The sequence below is a fragment of the Silurus aristotelis genome, assembly GCF_946808225.1.
Source record: "Silurus aristotelis genome assembly, chromosome: 4".
NCBI classification, from domain to species: domain Eukaryota; kingdom Metazoa; phylum Chordata; class Actinopteri; order Siluriformes; family Siluridae; genus Silurus; species Silurus aristotelis.
This window is the reverse complement of record NC_139577.1, coordinates 15,970,793-15,989,262: the sequence shown is the minus strand read 5'-3', so window position 1 is coordinate 15,989,262 and position 18,470 is coordinate 15,970,793. Positions and strand designations below refer to the sequence as shown.

General features: G+C 39.9%; 1 protein-coding gene across 19 annotated transcripts in view; it reads left to right on the top strand.

Moving 5' to 3' along the window:
* The window catches only part of kcnma1a (potassium large conductance calcium-activated channel, subfamily M, alpha member 1a), a 150,730-nt gene that overhangs the window by 37,860 nt on the left and 94,400 nt on the right, over positions 1-18,470 (top strand). For all 19 annotated transcript variants that reach the window (XM_083539256.1, XM_083539254.1, XM_083539250.1 and 16 more), the window contains exon 2: positions 2,616-2,771. In XM_083539256.1, coding sequence (XP_083395382.1) covers positions 2,616-2,771 — 156 coding nt within the window. The remainder of the gene's footprint in view (positions 1-2,615; positions 2,772-18,470) is intronic.

Sequence of the window (18,470 nt, the reverse complement as noted above, 5' to 3'; positions counted from 1 at the left end):
ATAGTTACAGAATGCAGATGCCCCTAAATCTCAGCGGGGTCAGAGCTGCATTCATACACTTTGTGAAGATGCAGGGTGAGAGTACAAGGTCGAACGGAAGGACCCGATATCTGTAAGCTTATCGGGTCCTTCCGGGTCTATTTGTCACCTAAAGCAAACCTCGGGAACTTCCTGTGCAAAGGAAAGATGGAAATGTGAAAGTAAGCATCCTTCAAATTTATTGTGACAACCAGTCCTCGGATCTGATTTAAACCACACGATCTGCTTGAGAGTAGGCATCTTGAACCTGAGCCTCAATAGTGAGCGGTTCAACTGATGTAGATCTGGAATGGGTTGCAACCCCCTATTGTTTTGGCAACTATTAAGTACCGGCTGTAGAACCCAGACTCTGTCTCGTGGAGGGACCACCTCGATGGCCTTCTTCCTTAAGAGAGTGTGTACTTTTTGTTCCATGACCAGAGCATGTTTAGATCTCACCAGAGTGGGACACACCCTGCTGAACTGGGGAACAGAGACTCGAGCTAGATCTAGTAGCCTTTCTCTACAGCCTTTACTCTACAGTGCGCAGGACCCACCTGTCAGGTAGGTGTTTCCAGGCTGCCAGATAGTCTCTTAAGGGAATCAGTCTCTCAAAACTCGTCTCTGGTACTGGGCGGAGGTTGAGGGAGACACTCACTGCAAATTGCTGTGCCCTGAAGCACCATACATGGCTGGGTTAACAGACCGACCTCCTGAGGGTGCCGAGAAGGGACAGGCACCATATACTAAGTTGAATACAACTGTATTCACGGCATCGCCGTACAGGCCAGTGGGAACCAACGGGGCATCCAGAAGGAAAGCTTTGTCCTTGTCAGGTAACTCTGACAGGATGAGACACAGATGCCCTTCTGTAGCTACCAGGGCTGCCATGGATCGACCAACGGCCCTGGCTGTCTCCTTTGTGGCCCTGAGAGCTAGGTCCGTAGAACGGTGTAGCTCTCATACCTCATCAGCCCCCAAACTATCCCCCTTATCCAACTCCCTTAGTAGATCAGCCTGGTATGGCAATCATGTGCAGGTAGCCAGCAGCTTGACCTGTGGCCGTGTAAACCTTGCCCACCAAAGCTGACGGGGGCTTCAGGGAAGATGCCACACCCGGGGAGAAATAGCCGACTGGAGTCTCTTCAACCCAGCACATCAACCCACAAACACACTCTTTCAGCCCCACTACATTAGCGTAGCGGGAGACATTGGGGCTGAAGAGGCGGGCTGAGTATGAGCTGCTGCAGCTCTGTACACCGGTGTGAAGGCAGTGACGCAGGACACAGAACTGCTTCAGGACACAGAACAGAATTGCTTCAGGACACACTGTGTCAGGACACAGAAACGCTCAGCCAGATTGCTTGGCGGAAGCTGCTTCTGCTTCTTGTCTGGCCAAGCTAACTCGACAGCACGAGTCACCACCACTAAAAGCTCCTCATAAAGGACTGGCTGTAATGAAGTGTCAGTGGTTCACTGGCATCCATTGCCTCCCCCTCCTCAGAGAAAGTAAGGTGGAGTGCAGCGCTCTCTCCACCTGGGGAAGAAACCGCTGAACGACATGCTTCCAAACCTTGGGAGAAACCGCTGGATCTGGCAGGTTGAGGGCGGAGAAAGGTACAGGCCCGTCTCCAAACCCTTTGCCAGAACCACCCGTGAATCCCACGACATAAATCGCCACTTCGAAATTGGGACCAGAACCGCGAGGAGTAAGTTATTCTTGAATTGCGCTATCTGGGAGCGGAGGATCCACATGGATATGCGGCTACAGTGCGAGCAGTCGGCTTCCTTGAGAGCCAACTGCACATGCTCCTCTCCCAGGCAAGCTACACATAAGCTGTGTGTATCCCCATAATAAAGTGGGGGCAAGGAGGGGCAAGGTGTGGGCAAGGAGTGGGGGCAAGGAGGAACACACAGCCTGAAAGACTGCTTTCCTTCCATATACTTGTATATATATTTTTGACACATACACACACTGCGCACTTCCTGAACAAACAGAAGCAAGCGTCGGCTGCACTGCATGTGCGTTTATTGGTTCCTGGTTGTAATGGCACCCCACTGGTGATGTCGTAGTTTTTACGTTGGACATGATTTACACGTGATTCAGAGCATGGACACATGCAGGCGTTCGTAAAGCGTTGTTGACACAGCTTGAGTTCCTGAAAAGGAACTAAACCTGTCTTAATAGTGATTAAGAGAGAGAAAACCAGTTCTATACACAGCTCTATATGATAAAAAGAAGCAAGAGAAGCAGCACATCTGTCCTATAGAGCTACTTAAATGCATTACATTTTACCTACATATAAAGTTGAATGTTCTTTTACACTGTAATACATATTTACTTCTGACTGTCACACATCAGCAATTACAATTTCTGTACTTTAATTTAAGTTAGCGATTATGTGGACTGAAAGTTGCAACACAATTTCCTTATTGTATAAATGTCAGGTGGTATTGAATAAAGTAATTTAAGGTTTTGGTCCACTTAATCCTCTCCAACAGTAATTACACTAAGCTATGGAACTTTGGAAGTGTAAATTGTAAAATATCTTGCATTGTTGTGGTATCTTACTTTTGATGTTGTGTGTTTGTGGCAGGAGGCCCAGAAAGTTAATAGTGGACATGCAGATGGGCCACTGAAGAGCCAGGATGAGAAGGAGGATGCTCCAGCAAGTGAGGTGGGCTGGATGACCTCGGTGAAAGACTGGGCCGGGGTCATGATTTCAGCACAGACTCTCACGGGCAGAGTACTGGTAAGTGTAACAACACACACACAGCCACACACATGCACACAAGCACAAGCACATGCACAGGCACACACACACACACACACACACACACACACACACACACACACACACACACACACACACACACACACACTGGCAGATCCTGTTTCAGCCACTAAAATTGATCTTTGATTGAAATTACCTAGAGACAAACCTTTCTGATCACATTTCTCTCTCGAGGATGTACAGAAAGCTGAAACTGTTCACTATATCACTTGTGTTAACATATTGTGGTTGTAGCAAATGTGGGTCAATAATGTTTTTTTATTCATGTCTGAATAATAATTTGAGAACAAACTAGAGACTGAATGATACGACCAACCTCATGGCGTTTATCTCAGCTATTACAGCTAGCACCTCAGCCATGACCAAACAGTTCAATTAACTATGAATTATTGAGGTAATTTACCACGTAATGAAGGTCGTTTTGGTGGACTGGGCAAATGAGAGCTGCTCCATTTTGATGACCTTATGAATGAAATCTGGAAGGCCTTGTGCTTTAGCATGCTGATTCATCTGTGCCTGTTGAGGCATCTGTGATATCTCATGTACTGAAATGAATATGAGGTTGGCTTGCAGAATGCTTTACATTTCATGTGCATTGTGAACAGCAAGTGGGTTTCTGTCTTTAATTTTACTTAGTTGCTCACCATAGTGTGGCCAAAAGTGTTATATAACCCGTTAGTGTCCCAGTCAAGGGCTGAGGATGTTTTATGTGTGAAAGGGATTTATTTTCAGAGATTAGTGTTAGTCATTATCTATAAATGAGCTTCTTCCTTTTACCAGTTCTAAGAACTCATTAAATAAACTACAGAGGTGCTTGTAATTGTCACAAGATTTTGTAAAGTGAATAAGCAACAGCGATCCTATGTGAAATTGACTAAGTACCTGTAGAAGGTTTTAACAAGCCTGACTGAGTTTATGCTAATCAGTTTCTTGAGGACATTCTCATCTAAACAAAAAAGGATTAAACTCTTGGCATTTTTTCTAAGACAAATTCATAGAATACTTAAGTTTTAACACAATGCAAGTTTATATTAATATGTTTTACTTTATAAAATTTATGAATACATTATTGTAATGTGTTGTTACTGAATGCAGTGTTATTTTTTTGTCACAAAAACAATTAACTAATTATTCTGATACTCATAGATTCACTGCATATGTTTGGATGAGCTGTAACACAAATGTCTGCATCTATGTTGAAATTTCAACACAATTCAGCACAATCCATCTGTACTATATGCCTGACAATTGCTTTGCACATACATAAACAGCACCTTTATAAAGGTAAGCTAATGAACTGGAAGCATTTGGTAAATGCTAAGCAGGATATTTTTTTTGGAGAAATCCAGTGGCAGACAAGACTGACATTCAACTAAATGTTTCGGTTCAACCATCACACATAATACCTTACACATAAAGTCTTAAAGACGATGAAAAGTGGATTATAAGGAAAAAATATAAAAAAAACTAATAATGAGATATATCTGCTTCTGCTTAAAATGTGAAATGTCCTACAGTACCCTGGCAAACTCTACCATTAAAAGCATAGCACATCACTGTTTGCTAAACAGAAATGCAGCATTTGGATCTGTGCTGGTATTTAGTTGTGTGTCTGTGCCTACCATGTTGGTGTTGTGTGTGCAGACTTATAATCCATCTGAATATATATATATACGTACAAAGCTAGCTGAACAAGGGTTCAATATAGAAATAATTCAGTTTGTAAATCTGGAATGATGTACGTAAGTGCAATCTGTGGAAACAAAATGCTCCACCATCACTGACACTCTCTGGATCACGATACTACATCTGTGTACTGCATATATGTGCATGTTTTTCAACAGAGGGGAATTGTAGAGTGGTTTAGCTTGAACTTCAGACTAAAGAGAGCCGATGGATTTTTTGGACTTTTCTTGGCAGAAGTTTAAAAGATTGTCAAAATAGATCATGTCTGCTTTAGTTTGCAGTATTAATAATATATGAGTAATATTTCTTTAGTTAGCACTAAAGACCACTGCTTATCTGTTGTCTCTGTCCAGATGTTAAAACCACCCCTTGATAGCTTGAATTTAAAAAATGCTAATTTGTTTGACAGTTTACAGTCAGATATAGTATATCGGGATGAAATCTTTTAAAAATAATACCTACCGATCAAACATTCGATAAGATAAAACATGTATCCTTATGTATCCATGCTCTAAGTATACTGTGCTTAGGAAGTTCTGCATGAATTTGTGTGTGATTACCTAGATAATATGCTCCTAATTCAGTAATGAGTTTAGTAGCCAGGTGAGCACAGTGTCTGCACACATTTGATGACAGATGTACAGTATGTATGCTATAAACTGTTTTAACCAGGGATCTTGATTTTCATTACATAAACTGTGTATCATGGTCTTATATAGAGTCTTAGCCTGTATGTCTTAGTGTGTGCATTCTGGAGGATGTGTAAAATGAGTTAGAGGTCCCTGAATCCTCCTTCACTACCTTAATGCTGACCTTTCATTTAAGAGAGTGTTGTTTTATTCAAGGGCTGGGCCATCTCTCAGCTATAATGTAATTGAGGAAAAGGAAGTATTATGCTGGAGCTTGGGCAGCACTGCAAGCATTATAGTACTGACTGCAGATCCAGCTGGAGCACTTTATCACACCCATAAATCATCTCCCAATCTTTTGTCTTTTGCTCTGTCCATCCTGCTATTGCACACTGACCACTTAAGAAATAACATTGGCGATATAAGGTGAAGAGGATATGGAAACATTTTCATTTGTTTTTTACTTTATTTACAAAAGTTGTTAGCCACATGTTCATGGCTTAGTAAATACTATGCTAGTACCTGCAAATACACGTGTACCCAAATCTCTTGCAAACACAAATGTGCTCACACAAACACACACAATGGATATGCACCCCACACTTCCATACATCATATGGACTGTACAATCTGAATGAACGCTGCTTGATCAATATAGCCTTTTGATTAGAAGACTTTTTTGACAGTTTGTCAGCTTAGTGGATGCATAGCTGGGCGTTTGTGTGTACCTGATGAATAATAAAGTCTCTTTCAATGAATTGGTCCAGTAAACATCACTTTTTCTTCACTACCATGGAAGCTTTTTCTTCGGTCCTCTTTTTTAAACAAATGACTGGCTGATCATTTTATCCTGTCCACTGCTTCAATACAAAGTGACAGCAAATATAGATCACTGCATGCACAAATTACACACACATAAGACACACACTAAACTTAAATTAAAAGCAAAATTATTTATTTTTGCCACAACCTTTAGACATATGTTTATATTTATTCTTAGTGTACTTGCTCACCAGCTCCTGCACATTTTTTACACCGCCCAGAGTCTTTATATTTATTCACTGTATATTTATTCACTTATATATTACATGCTGTACATATATTTGCACAATTATCTGCATTTGTCAATTTGCATAATTGCTTTGCACATTATAGTACTGTAGATGCTAAACTGCATTTCGTTGCTGTGCACCTGTACTATACAATGACAATCAGATTGTATGTTTTATGTATGTATGTATGTATGTATGTATGTATCTATCTATCTATCTATCTATCTATCTATCTATCTATCTATCTATCTATCTATCTATCTATCTATCTATAACAAATTTGTTTTATGAGTGCATGAGTAACATATAAAACAAGAAGTAAAATACATAGATATTGTTACTAAGCTAACCTGAAATAAACAGGATTGAGTAAATATAGTAATGACAATGCATATTGGTGTGAAAACGACTTAAACAATCTTATACAGGGTAATACATTGTAAAACTAGCAGATTTAGATTTAGACTTGAGATTAATATACAGTAGGGCTGAAACGATTCCTTGAGTAACTTGAATAATTCAAATACAAAAAAAAATCATCAAATGATTTGCCTCGATGCTTCGTTTAGTTCATTTAACTACACACGGAGTATTGTGTTTCCACATGGAAATAATTGCATGAATGGGATGTGCAAAATAACTGCTCAGTGAATGTATATCATCTGTATATTACCATGTGCCAAATGTGGCACCATCACAATGCATGAAATAATGCAGATATGAACTTTCAGATTCAAGTAATATTCACATCAACCAAATATAGAATAGAAAGGGGAAAAAAAAACAAGGCTATAATGCATTTTGGCACAAAGCAAAAATCATCTCAATGAATGTGACATTCAAATTCAGCATTTCTTTTTTTTTATCTTCATGATCACCTAGAAAGTGCAATCATATGAACAGGGGGCAAAATCTCAAAGGACGGTCTCCGAAATCTTGTGGGATCCAGGCCATCAGGAATTGAGAAAAAGAGAGGCCCTGCCAGTATTAAAATAGTGTTTCTAATGAAGTGCTTGGTGTATTTGTGCAGTGAAATCCTGTGCTGTGAAGTTAAAATGCGAAGTGTCTATTGTGGTTGATGAGAGCTACCGCTGTAAAGCATTAACACTGGGTTTTCACTTTTAATGGAAGCATCTGTGAATTCATTTGCTATACCACATTTTCTTCTATTTAAGTGGATAAGCTTTTTAACCAGGCAGATTATAATTGTGTGGTGTGACTGCTTAAGCAAAAGCTGGATCCTTAAAGAACAACACATTATATTATACATCCTATAACATTCTCCAAGGGTTGCAGTATTATATTTTTTTATAAGAATGGTTTGTGTTTCATTTTACTAAAAAAGGGATTGTAGGAAAGTAAGAAGGTTTTGCTGGATGGACACAGTTATGTGTTTGACTGTTTCTGGCTTTCCCGTTTCCATTTGAACACAGTAATATATATGGATAAAATCGTTTCACTTAACAAAGCAAAAACCATGGAAAAGTTATATAAAACGTGCTTATTAAGGGCACTGGTCTTTATTAGAGCTCTGAGCTACACACTAGCTCCCTCCTCATAACACATTGATAGCTATTACCTTTCACCTCTCCTCTCTTTGCCTCTCACACACTCTGGGATAGAGGTGGGACTCCACTGCATACTGTGTACCTGTATGTGTGTGTATGTGAGTGAGAAGCAGCATGAGAGGAATGTGTGACTCTCTTTTTCTCTTCCACGAATTATTGCTGTTGTAGCCCAGCATCTTTCTTACCTACTGTGATCTGAGCTACTTTACAAATGCCATGCATTACATACCGTATACGCACTGAGGCACTGTGAATGCAATCATCATACACATACTACCAGAAGCAGCAATATGTGGGTGTCTTTGTTTACATAAATGATGTAACTGTTAGCATCTATAGGTGTGTGTGCTTGTGTGTGTGCATGTGTGTGTGAGTGAGTGTGTGGGTGGGTAGATGGACTCATGGCCTCTATTAGGGTTCTTCTGCAGCTTAAAATCACAATGAGCATCCGTGTACGGTGAGCCTGGCCAGTAACCATAGAAACAGCGGTTTACCTTTGCTCCTGTGTGCGTTATGCAGGAGTGCCAGGCTGTTTAGATTCATAGTGAAGTTGAGGGCTCTCTTCCTGCCTCCTCGTGCACCGGCCTTAAACCTCTCCTTTGCAATGGGCAATAAAGAAGTACAATTAGAATATCTTACTCTAGTCTGGAAAGTTAGATAAAGGCATTAAGCTATGCATCCAGGGTAAAAGACTGAAAGCAGTTGCCCTCAGACAAGATACCCCCCCCCCCCTTTTTTTTTTTTTGTTAATTTGAATTGCTTGATGACTTTGTGGGATGCGAAAGATCAAATGTTTCCTGAGGAAATTACTTTCATTACAGAATCCAATTCATTTCTAAATCAGCCTATTATAATTTAGAGTTGTTATTAGACTAAGTTTCATAACTAATTTATAATTATATTAGTCTCTTTTGCCTCATTCCCTGCTGAATTATACATATCTCTGTATACTTGTCCTCTGTCACTCTCTATTATATGTATATTCATACAGTTCATACAACATGTCTCTTAACAGATGCACATTTGCTGCGTCACTTCTCCATGTATCATTCACACATAATAATAATCAGCTTGTGGCTAAACAGGTGTTAATATAAAGGTCATGCATGAGGACCATCACCTGTGACTGAAAAGCACACGTGTTTGTTTTTGTTTTTGATTGTTTACTCTTTGCTTCCCTTGTAAAATTGTAAGCAAGCTACTACTAACTGAGAAGACATCCCATTTATCTCTGCTTGCTCACCGTGAGAGCTAAAACATTAGCACACACCTAAATGAGACTTTGCTTTTGTCAAAAAGGATTACAGACCAGTTGGCCTGGCCTGCAAATGTAATTTATCTGTGTGTGTGTGTGTGTGTGTGTGTGTGTGTGTGTGTGTGTGTGTGTGTGTGACTGTGTGTGTGACTGTGTGTGACTGTGTGTGACTGTGTGTGGGGGTGGACGTGATGAGAATAACAGCCAACAGAAACAACAGCCTTGGGCCTAAGCACTTCTGATCTGAATTCAGCTTCAAACGTGAATGCTATGTCCAAGATTGAAGCAATGCAGTCTGTTCTTACGTCTGCATAAAACAGAGCACTGAAGTGTAAATTTCCGATATTTAAATATAAATCCAAGGTTAAATGAGTATATATTCACTTAAAACACATTCACCGCAAAACACATGAAGGACTTATTAAAGCCAAATTGAAGTGTTGCAAGTATTCCTTTTTTAACTTGGAACATAAGCCTCTGAGCCTGTGTGTTGGGACCACAGACCTCTGGTTTGGCATTGAAAGAATAACATGTTGTCTCAGCTCATAGGAAGCATGACTAAACTTCAGCTGCGGTCTGGCATAACACGGTATGGCACGACAACATCCGATGTCAGTCTGTTAACAATTTACAATTAATTTAATGTTCCCACTTCACAGTGAATCAAACAACACTGGCGGTGCTTATTTAAATACTCAGTATGTGTTTAATTTTTCAGTGTTCTTTTAAAGTTGATTTCATTTGCATAATAAATATACAGGTAGTCCCTGTGTTACAACGGTTTGACTTACGATTTTTCAATGTTACGATGACGATAGCAATACGAAAATGTTTTGAAATTTTCACACATCATTTGAATTTTCATATGATACGTTGGGACGCTGCCAAGATGTACGCATATCCGGCCTTTTGAGATATCTTACTGTCACCAGCGGCCGACAGTTTAGTGGTCTCGATGTTAGAGCGTGCTTTTTTTTCTGGTTATGTTTTTCAAAGCTCAATTTTAGCTCTTGTCTCACAAATTTGTTTCCGTGGACACTGAAACAGAGTGCGTCTGCCACCGCCCTCCACTCGCAAAGCGGCGTTAGTCCATGTGCCTGCTGTTACATGCATATATACTGTAAAGTTTGTACATTACGGTAGTGTAAATTGCTCTGTTTTGCTAAATAATGAACTGTAATTTGTAAACTATTAACAAATAACAGGATACTATCACTGATCTTTAAGATTCCTGAGTAGGCTATTTTTAAGTTACGATATGGTTATCAAAACGTATCTCCATCGTACAATTTGCACATTCCCTGTAAACATGAACTTATCAATATTTGACAGTATCTTAAGTTGACGTGTCTTTATGAAAACAGTCATGCAGCCAATCATACTGAGGGCTTAGTAATGGTGGACAAAGAAAACCTAAGATTAAAAATAAACAGTCACGTTAACACAAGTAAAACGTGAAATTGCAAACCACCTATAACAATAATTATGAGCCAGTTTTAACAGCCAGGTTTGGATGTATATAAACTATCAAATATCTGGAAAGTTGAGAGATAATGAATAATTAATTAATTAAAAAATATTGGTTTTTTTTTTGTGTGTGTGTGTGTGTGTGTGTGTGTGTATTAAGCATACATGTCCATTTGTGCTCAGTATGTGATTGATGAACTAGGGCAGAGAGTTATGGCACAGCAGTGGCTCTTATATTTTTATTTTTGTGTGTATCGTGCCTGGCGCAGCTATTCAGCTCTATAGCAGTGAACGGGTAGAGGGGATGAAATGACTGTGCATTTGTAATTACGAGCTCCAATAGAGGAAATTTCCAATTTGGCGTTAATCCTTCATTATTGTAAACTAATCAACAGGGGGTTCTGCTGTCTTCTGGTGCTGCAGGAGAAATGCAGCAAAACAACATTAGCAGTAATAAGAAATACATTACATTTTGTAAAGGTTTTCTTTGTCAATTGATATATAATTTGCCTGTCATTGTTTGGCTTAAAATGTGAATAATAATTTTTTTAAGGGCTCACCGAAAAGGCAGATCCTATATGTCTTTACTCTTTTGTGTGATTAGTTTTAAGCTGCAGTTGTCCATTAAAATCAGGTTCTATTTGAATATGATGTGCATGAATACTAATCGAGTCATTTGAAACGTTGGGTTTAAATTGCAGAATATTTGTATGAGGCCGTGGGAGGATAACAGAAGTGGCTGGCCAGTGACAAGATCAGATTTGCATAATTCAATATCCATTTGGTTTTTTTTTCTCGAGGAACACATTTTCAGGCAGAAAAACAAACTCTGTGTTTGAGAAGAAATGAGCAGGAGGCTCTAAGATTGAACACACTCAAGTAATGTTTAAGACTGATATGTTTTATAACCTCACTAAGTATAGATAGGTAAGTTGATTCAGTAGGAGAAAGATTCAGGTTACTCTGCTGATTGTCTGGTATTTTATTTGGCTGATACCTTTTTAAAAAGAAACCCAACAACTGACAGAGGGTATCAAATTAATTAAACTGCAATAGTTTCCAGCTAAACTGAAATTTATATGCAAAGATCAATTCCCTGGGCTGACATAAAGAAGAAACTTTAAGAGGACTCTAATTCAATAGGGAATGAATCTTATTCTGGGTGACGCATGGCAGTGGGTTTATAAATGATAATTTTTTAGACTTTTATACTTAGTCATACAGTATTACGTGTTTAGAAATTATTTTTTATATGAGCATCAAGGGCTTTGTGATTACAATAGCAGTTCTTTGGTAGCCTACAGTCTATAGAATACAGGTGAGATTTTTCACTGAAGAAAAGGTAAGACCTGAGAAGTACAGATTCACAGTAGCAGAAAGTGAGTCATAAATGCAGAAGCTTCAAGTCAAAGCATAGCACAAAGATTAATCTGGCAGGTCTAGCGTAGTCATAGTACTAAGTATATCAGAACTTGTCATTCATTATTCTCCTTACAAACAACCATTTACAAAGTAGATTATTTTAATCAATTGAGGATATTTAATAGAGATAAAAAAAAACTGAGCTTTATGGCAAAATAAATATTGTGAATATGAAAATGTGCTAACAAATAGTTAAGTTTAACCATCACTGGAATTTGAAGAATAAAGTCAGAGGAACCTAAAACATTCTGTCATTTATTATTTTACTAGCTAAATGAGAGAGGAAGCATTTCTGCAGCAAGTGCCATTCTCCTCATGTTAATGCTGCCAGAATCCTCTCTACACTGACATATGAGAAAGTCTGCATTTTCATTTGCATTGCACAAATCTGTCAGTCCAGTCAATGTCTATTGAGCCCTGTATTGATTCCAGTGCTGTTCTCTCTGAGAAAAGCTTGTTTGTGTGTGTGTGTGTGTGTGTGTGTGTGTGTGTGTGTGTGTGTGTGTGTGTGTGTGTGTGTGTGTGTGTGTGTGTGTGTGTGTGTGAATATATGTAATTCAGTATACTCTTGGCTTTGGGTGTTATCACACACAACATTCCTGGCCAATCCAGCCTTCCCACTGGTGTAACTGCAATGGGTGACACTGCTGAATCAGTACTGCTTTAAAATGGCTAGTGGTTTAGAAATTAATCTTATAAACTGCAATTTAATTAAGATCTGAACTAATAATATTGGTTCTGAATGCTTTCTACTCTTCTAGTTTTTTCATGCAGCTTTAGCCCACTGGGGCAACCTGGGGCACTGGGACATTACTGTCATTCTGTTGCCTATCAGCAAAAAAAAATATATGCTGGATGAAGTGAAGCATGATAGGATTTAAGTTGGCTAAAGACTGTAAACGAAAAGTCACCTCAAGTGTGTTAAAACTAAAAGCATCTTGCATTAAAGTAGTCAATCCATAGCTGCTCAGATTCACACTAAACCTAACAGCTTTTGTACACAGAAGCAAAAAGCCCTTTTGGCTCAGAGTTCTCATCCTGAGCATATTGGAGCTGCAAACAGGTTTCGCTTCTTCTGTTTGTGGGCTGCTTCAGTGCAAATAATGGTAATCTCCCAGACATGGAAAAGCAGATTCTGTCTGAACTGCCAAATTAAAGATTAACCTTTCTCCAAATGTCAACATTTCACCTTTCCAAAATCCACATATAAGCCCCTTTATAAGGTTAAAATATGAAAATGATTTTTGCTATAACTGCTATATGCATAAATCCAGAAAAGCTTCAGTTGATTTTGAAGTTTTATCTGAATTCATTAAACCCTGATCCTCCATTGTCTCCATTAGCACTAATGTGTAGCCTCTGGAATATTTATCTGATGGTGCCATATGACCTTCAACTGTACCCTTGCCTACCCTCACTAATATCATATTTAAGGATTAGCAGCATGCCGGCCGAATGGTCTACAAATAAACATCTTTTAGTGAAAGCTAATTAATGCAAAGCATTCTAGGTATTAGACTGATTGGTTGCTCAGTGAATATTTCAGCAGCCTTGCTCCAATTTTCATTTGTTGAATTATTTTCATTGATAATTCAACAAAAAAACCCAAACAAAGACCCATTTTAATGTTCAAGTTCATTATTTCACATCTTACCGGGAATTAAGAATACTAAGTTCCTCATTAGATGAATTCTGTTTTATTTTTACATTGTGCATTGTGTAATTGTGAATCTGACTTTGTGACCTTTGTGGCTGATTCTATAGTCTTATGTGATGTTTGCTTATTACAGTTTGATAGGCTCTGTGGAAAGCATCCAGATCTAGGAAATTATAAAACTTCTGTTTTTCTCTTATGTATCATTTATATTGAAATAATTTTGGTATAAAGTCTCACTATGTGTGCTGAACTTAACTTTGCCCATGGAATGCTGAAATCAATCGATTTCAACAGGCCAATTAGTTGTTCCTTCTCTGTATCTTTGTATAAAGGTTACATGACTGAGAGATCATTCTTGAGGTTGAAAGCTCTAGTCAGTTTTTAGGATGCATTTCAAAAATAATAGCAGTGCCATTACAGTGATGGATGCACATTCAATTCGATGCGCCATTGCAACACAAAGAACCACCTATTGAGCACTTAAGAAAACAAAACAATTAATTATGAAATTATATATTTCCGCTTGACATTGGCACAAGGGAGAAATATATTCAGCACTCTTTACTTTATGGATAAGTATATTGATTTACTTTTATGGCACTGCTGGTCTGTTATATGGGCAAACTATATTCTCAAATATTCCCTAGAGGGATGTTGCATCTCTCAAATAGTGTGTGTGTGTGTGTGTGTGTGTGTGTGTGTGTGTGTGTGTGTGTGTGTGTGTGTGTGTGTGTGTGTGTGTGTGTGTGTGTGTGACATCCTTTGCTCCTTTACACTTTACAGAAAACAAGCCCCTCTCTTACAGATTCTCAGCCTGACCAGCACCCACATTCTGCAGATAGAGCTACACATTTAGACATTTTATTTGGCCATTTTATGGATTGAAGAGCACTTTAGTCCGAGATTGCAAGGCATCTTTAGCAAGTCATCTCTTACAAAATAATTGCACATGTAAGGACTTGTGCTATGATAGTATGTTCTTGTTTTATGTCTCCCTCTTGTTCCATTTGGAGACTATAAAATATATGTTGGTGATATTAGGACTATAAAAACCAGACAGACGTTTTGCATTACTCAGCCTTGCAGATTTAGAATAGCTTTTACTAGGTTTTTTTTAGGTATTCCTGGAGAATCGCTTCAAATGTATTCTCTAAAATTTTAATTTCTTAATGTGTAAACTCTACTTCCTAATAATATTGTTTAAAAAAAAAAAAAAAAAAGGTTGCTTTTATTCCATCTTTTTTTCTGTGCATCTGTGCATCAGACTTAGTGTATAAGTAAAACAAATGTTTACTGATTAAAATTTTGTTTTTTGGTGTTGTTTATTTATTTATTTTCTATCTAAGTAAAGAAAAGGACGTTGTGAATAAACGTGGGTTGAAGGTTTTAATTTTGACCCTTTTATATTTATTTATATTTTTTTATTAAAAAAATGCTGTTAAAATTAATTTCTTTTGACAGCCCTAATTAATATATCAAGTCATGTATATATAGTTTATATAGTCATGTTTACATCGCTGACTCCCTTTGTCTCATCCATGTTAATGTCTCCAGGTTACATATGTAACCCTGGTTCCCAGAGGGAATGAGATACTGTGCCAACAATGCTTTGGGAACGCTTCCATGTAGCCACGCTCTGAACCACATATGTAGTACAATGGAGAGTGTACAACCGGTGGGGTGACTTCAGGAACTCGAGCTGCGTCAACAAGACTTTGGGAACGAGTGTCCAATACCACCAGACTGACCAGTCCCTGCTTAGTGTGGATGAGCACAGCTGGGTCAAAGGACAGAGGGGGTAAGAGTGGCACTATGGTCAAGGCTATAGCACGTCAGTGGGGTAGATCAGCCCACAGCATTGCAGATGTCTTGTTTACAAACTCCAAAAGAGAATGCCTTAGAGGCTGCCACAAGAGACCAGACCAGAGACCAGAGGACTCATAAGAGGATGAGATAGCATCCACAATCCACCTGCTAGAGGGCCTGCTTGTTCGCAGAGAGAACCTTCCTAGAAAGGCCATAGCAGACAAACAGCTGATTCCTCAACAGTTCTGTTCTGTGGACTTTTCTTGCAAGAACTCCAACACTGAGCCAACTGGGCAGTTAACTGAATCCAAACAGTGGTGCTAGCACTACGCTGTGAACAGGCACCATCTCGTGGAGGGAGCTCTGGATTGGAGAATAGTCTCTACCACCTCTGTGGTAGAGTAAGGGTAAACCAGAGAGGACAGTGCAGTGCAATGTATCTTGAATCGCAAACAGATTCACTTGTTCTTTGTAGAAAAGCCCAAATCTTCTCCACCACTCCGGGGCGGAGTTTCCATTCCCCTGGCATCGGCCCTTGCCTCGAAAGGGCGTCTGCTCCCTCTTTCAAGGGCTCTGGGATGTACGCCGCTCTCAAGGAGAGCAGGTTCCCTTGGGCCCACAGGAGGATCTGATGTGCCAGGTTGTACAGGAGGTAAGATCATAGACCCCCCTGGTGGTTGATGTAGGAGACCACAAAAGTGTTGTCTGTACGGATCAGCATATTTACATTTGGATTTGCATTTGTGCCATTTAGCAGACACCCTTGTCCAGAGCGACGTACGAAAGTGCTTTGAGTCTCTAACAATTAATAAATCTACACTGGTTTGCTAGATTACAAACTTAAGATAAAGTCTACAACTTTTGATTTTTACGAAGCAAACTTCAAAAGTGCTAATTTAAGTTTTTCAGGAAGTAGTAAGTCTTCAACCATCGCTTGAAGATAGCCAGCGACTCCGCTGTTTGGACATTTAGGGGAAGTTCATTCCACCACCTTGGTGCCAGAACAGAGAAGAGTTTTGAAGTATACTTTCCTCTCATTCTGAGAGAAGGTGGTACCATTAGAGGAGTGCTGAAGAAGCTCAGACAGCGTGGTGCAGTGCGAGGTGTGACGAGTTCTCTAAGGTAATATGGTGCTGATTCATTTATGGCCTTGTAGGTTAGCATCACATGGGGCAGATTGAAAACAAGTTATGCAGCTGCATTTTGGAAAATTTGCAGTGGGCGAGTAGCATTCAAAGGGTAGACCTGCCAGCAGTGAGTTGCAGTAGTCCAGTCTCAAAATGACAAGAGACTGAACAAGCACCTGGGCAGCCTGTGTGGACAGAAATACTTGACTCCTTCGGATGTTATAGAGAAGAAATTGACAAGAATGAGACACATTAGCAACATTTGAGGAAAATAACAGTTGATTGTCCATAGTTACCCAAAGGTTGTGAGCAGTGACCACTGCTATGCTGATGGCACTCTTGAGGACACTTATGTGAGGATATAACTTCACTAATAGAGTGGGTATAGAAGGAGAAAAGGAGGGGGGCCCAAGTACCGAGCCTTGTGGGACACCAGTGGAGAGTCTGTGTGGGGCAGATGTGGACCCCTCCATGTTACCTGGTATGAGCGACCTTCCAGATAGGAAGCAAACCATTCCAATGCTCTTCTGTGGATACAGAGGCTTCTGAGGGTAGATAAGAGAGTTTTGTGGTTGACTGTCGAATGCTGCTGAAAGGTCAAGAAGGATAAGTACAGATGACAGCTTCTCCAAAAGGGCCGTCTCTGTGGAATGTGCCGTTTTGAAGCCAGACTGGTTTGGATCATGGAGGTTGTTCTGTGAGAGACAGAAAGACAGTTGGTTAAAAACAGTGCGTTCCAGAGATTTAGAAAGAAAGGAGAGAAGTGATACCGGTCTGTAGTTGTTGATGTCTGATGGATCTAGAGCAGGTTTATTCAACTACATTTTTCTTGCTTAAAGGTACTTGGCACATGGCCAGATGTTAAGGACTTGTTGATAGTTGTGACGATAAATGCCAGGAGGTCTTGGAAAGTGGTCTGAAGTGTAGTTTGAAGGGATTGGATCCAGAGGTCAGGTGGTAGGATTGCAAGATTGGATGAATTGCAGTATCTCATCTCCTGTTATGGTGTGGAAGCTTGACAACGAATGAGTAGGGGATTCCTGGCTGTATTGTGAAGTCATTGTTGGGGAGGAAGTAAAGGTCTGGCAGATTTCCTTAATCTTCGTATTATAGAAAAAAGCAAAGTCATCAGCAGTCAGGGAGGATGGAGCAGGGGGAGCAGGGGGGTTGAGATGTTGTGGAGCTTACAAGGATCTTGTGCAGAGGCCTTGAGCATTTTCTTGAAGAAGGCAGTCTTAGCAGAAGTCACACCTGGAGGAAATTTTGTCAGGAGTGCATGGTAAGATGCGAGATCTGCATAAAGTTGTGATTTTGTTTTCAACTTTCTCTCGGATGATCTCGCCGATTGCTGCACAAAACTTCTGACAGCCAGGGTGTTGGACAAGAAGTCTTCTTATGTTTTGTGGTCAAAGGAGGTCCATGATTGAGGAAAGAGAGAAGAGGAAGGAGTCAGTGACAAAGTCCAAGGGTAGAGAGGCAAAGGAGTCAGGGTCAGGAAGAGATGAAAGGGTACAGAAAGCTACGGAGGAGGGAGAGATGGAGTGGCAGTTAGGACGGATAAGAGAGAGATGTTGTAAATAGTTTTAAGGTAGAATAAAAACTTTCTTTTGGCTACTCCCATTAGGGGTCGCCACAGCGGATCATCCACATGTTTGATTTGGCACATTTTTACTCTGGATGCCCTTCCTAACGCAACCCTCCCCATTTATCCGGGCTTGGGATCGGCACTAAGAGTGGCTGGGGTTGGTTTCCTGACTGGAGAGCGAACCCGGGCCACAGCTGTGAGAGCGCCGCATCCTAACCACTAGACCACCAGGGAGCATTATTTTTAGGTAGAATTAGAAGTGTAAATGAAAAGGAAACCAGGTGATGATCAGATATTTGAAGTGGGGTAGCAGTCATATCTGAAGCTGTGGTAGGGCGGGTGAAAACAAGGTCCAGTACATTCCTTCCCTTGTGTGTGTGGGGGCAGCTGTTAAATGTCAGGG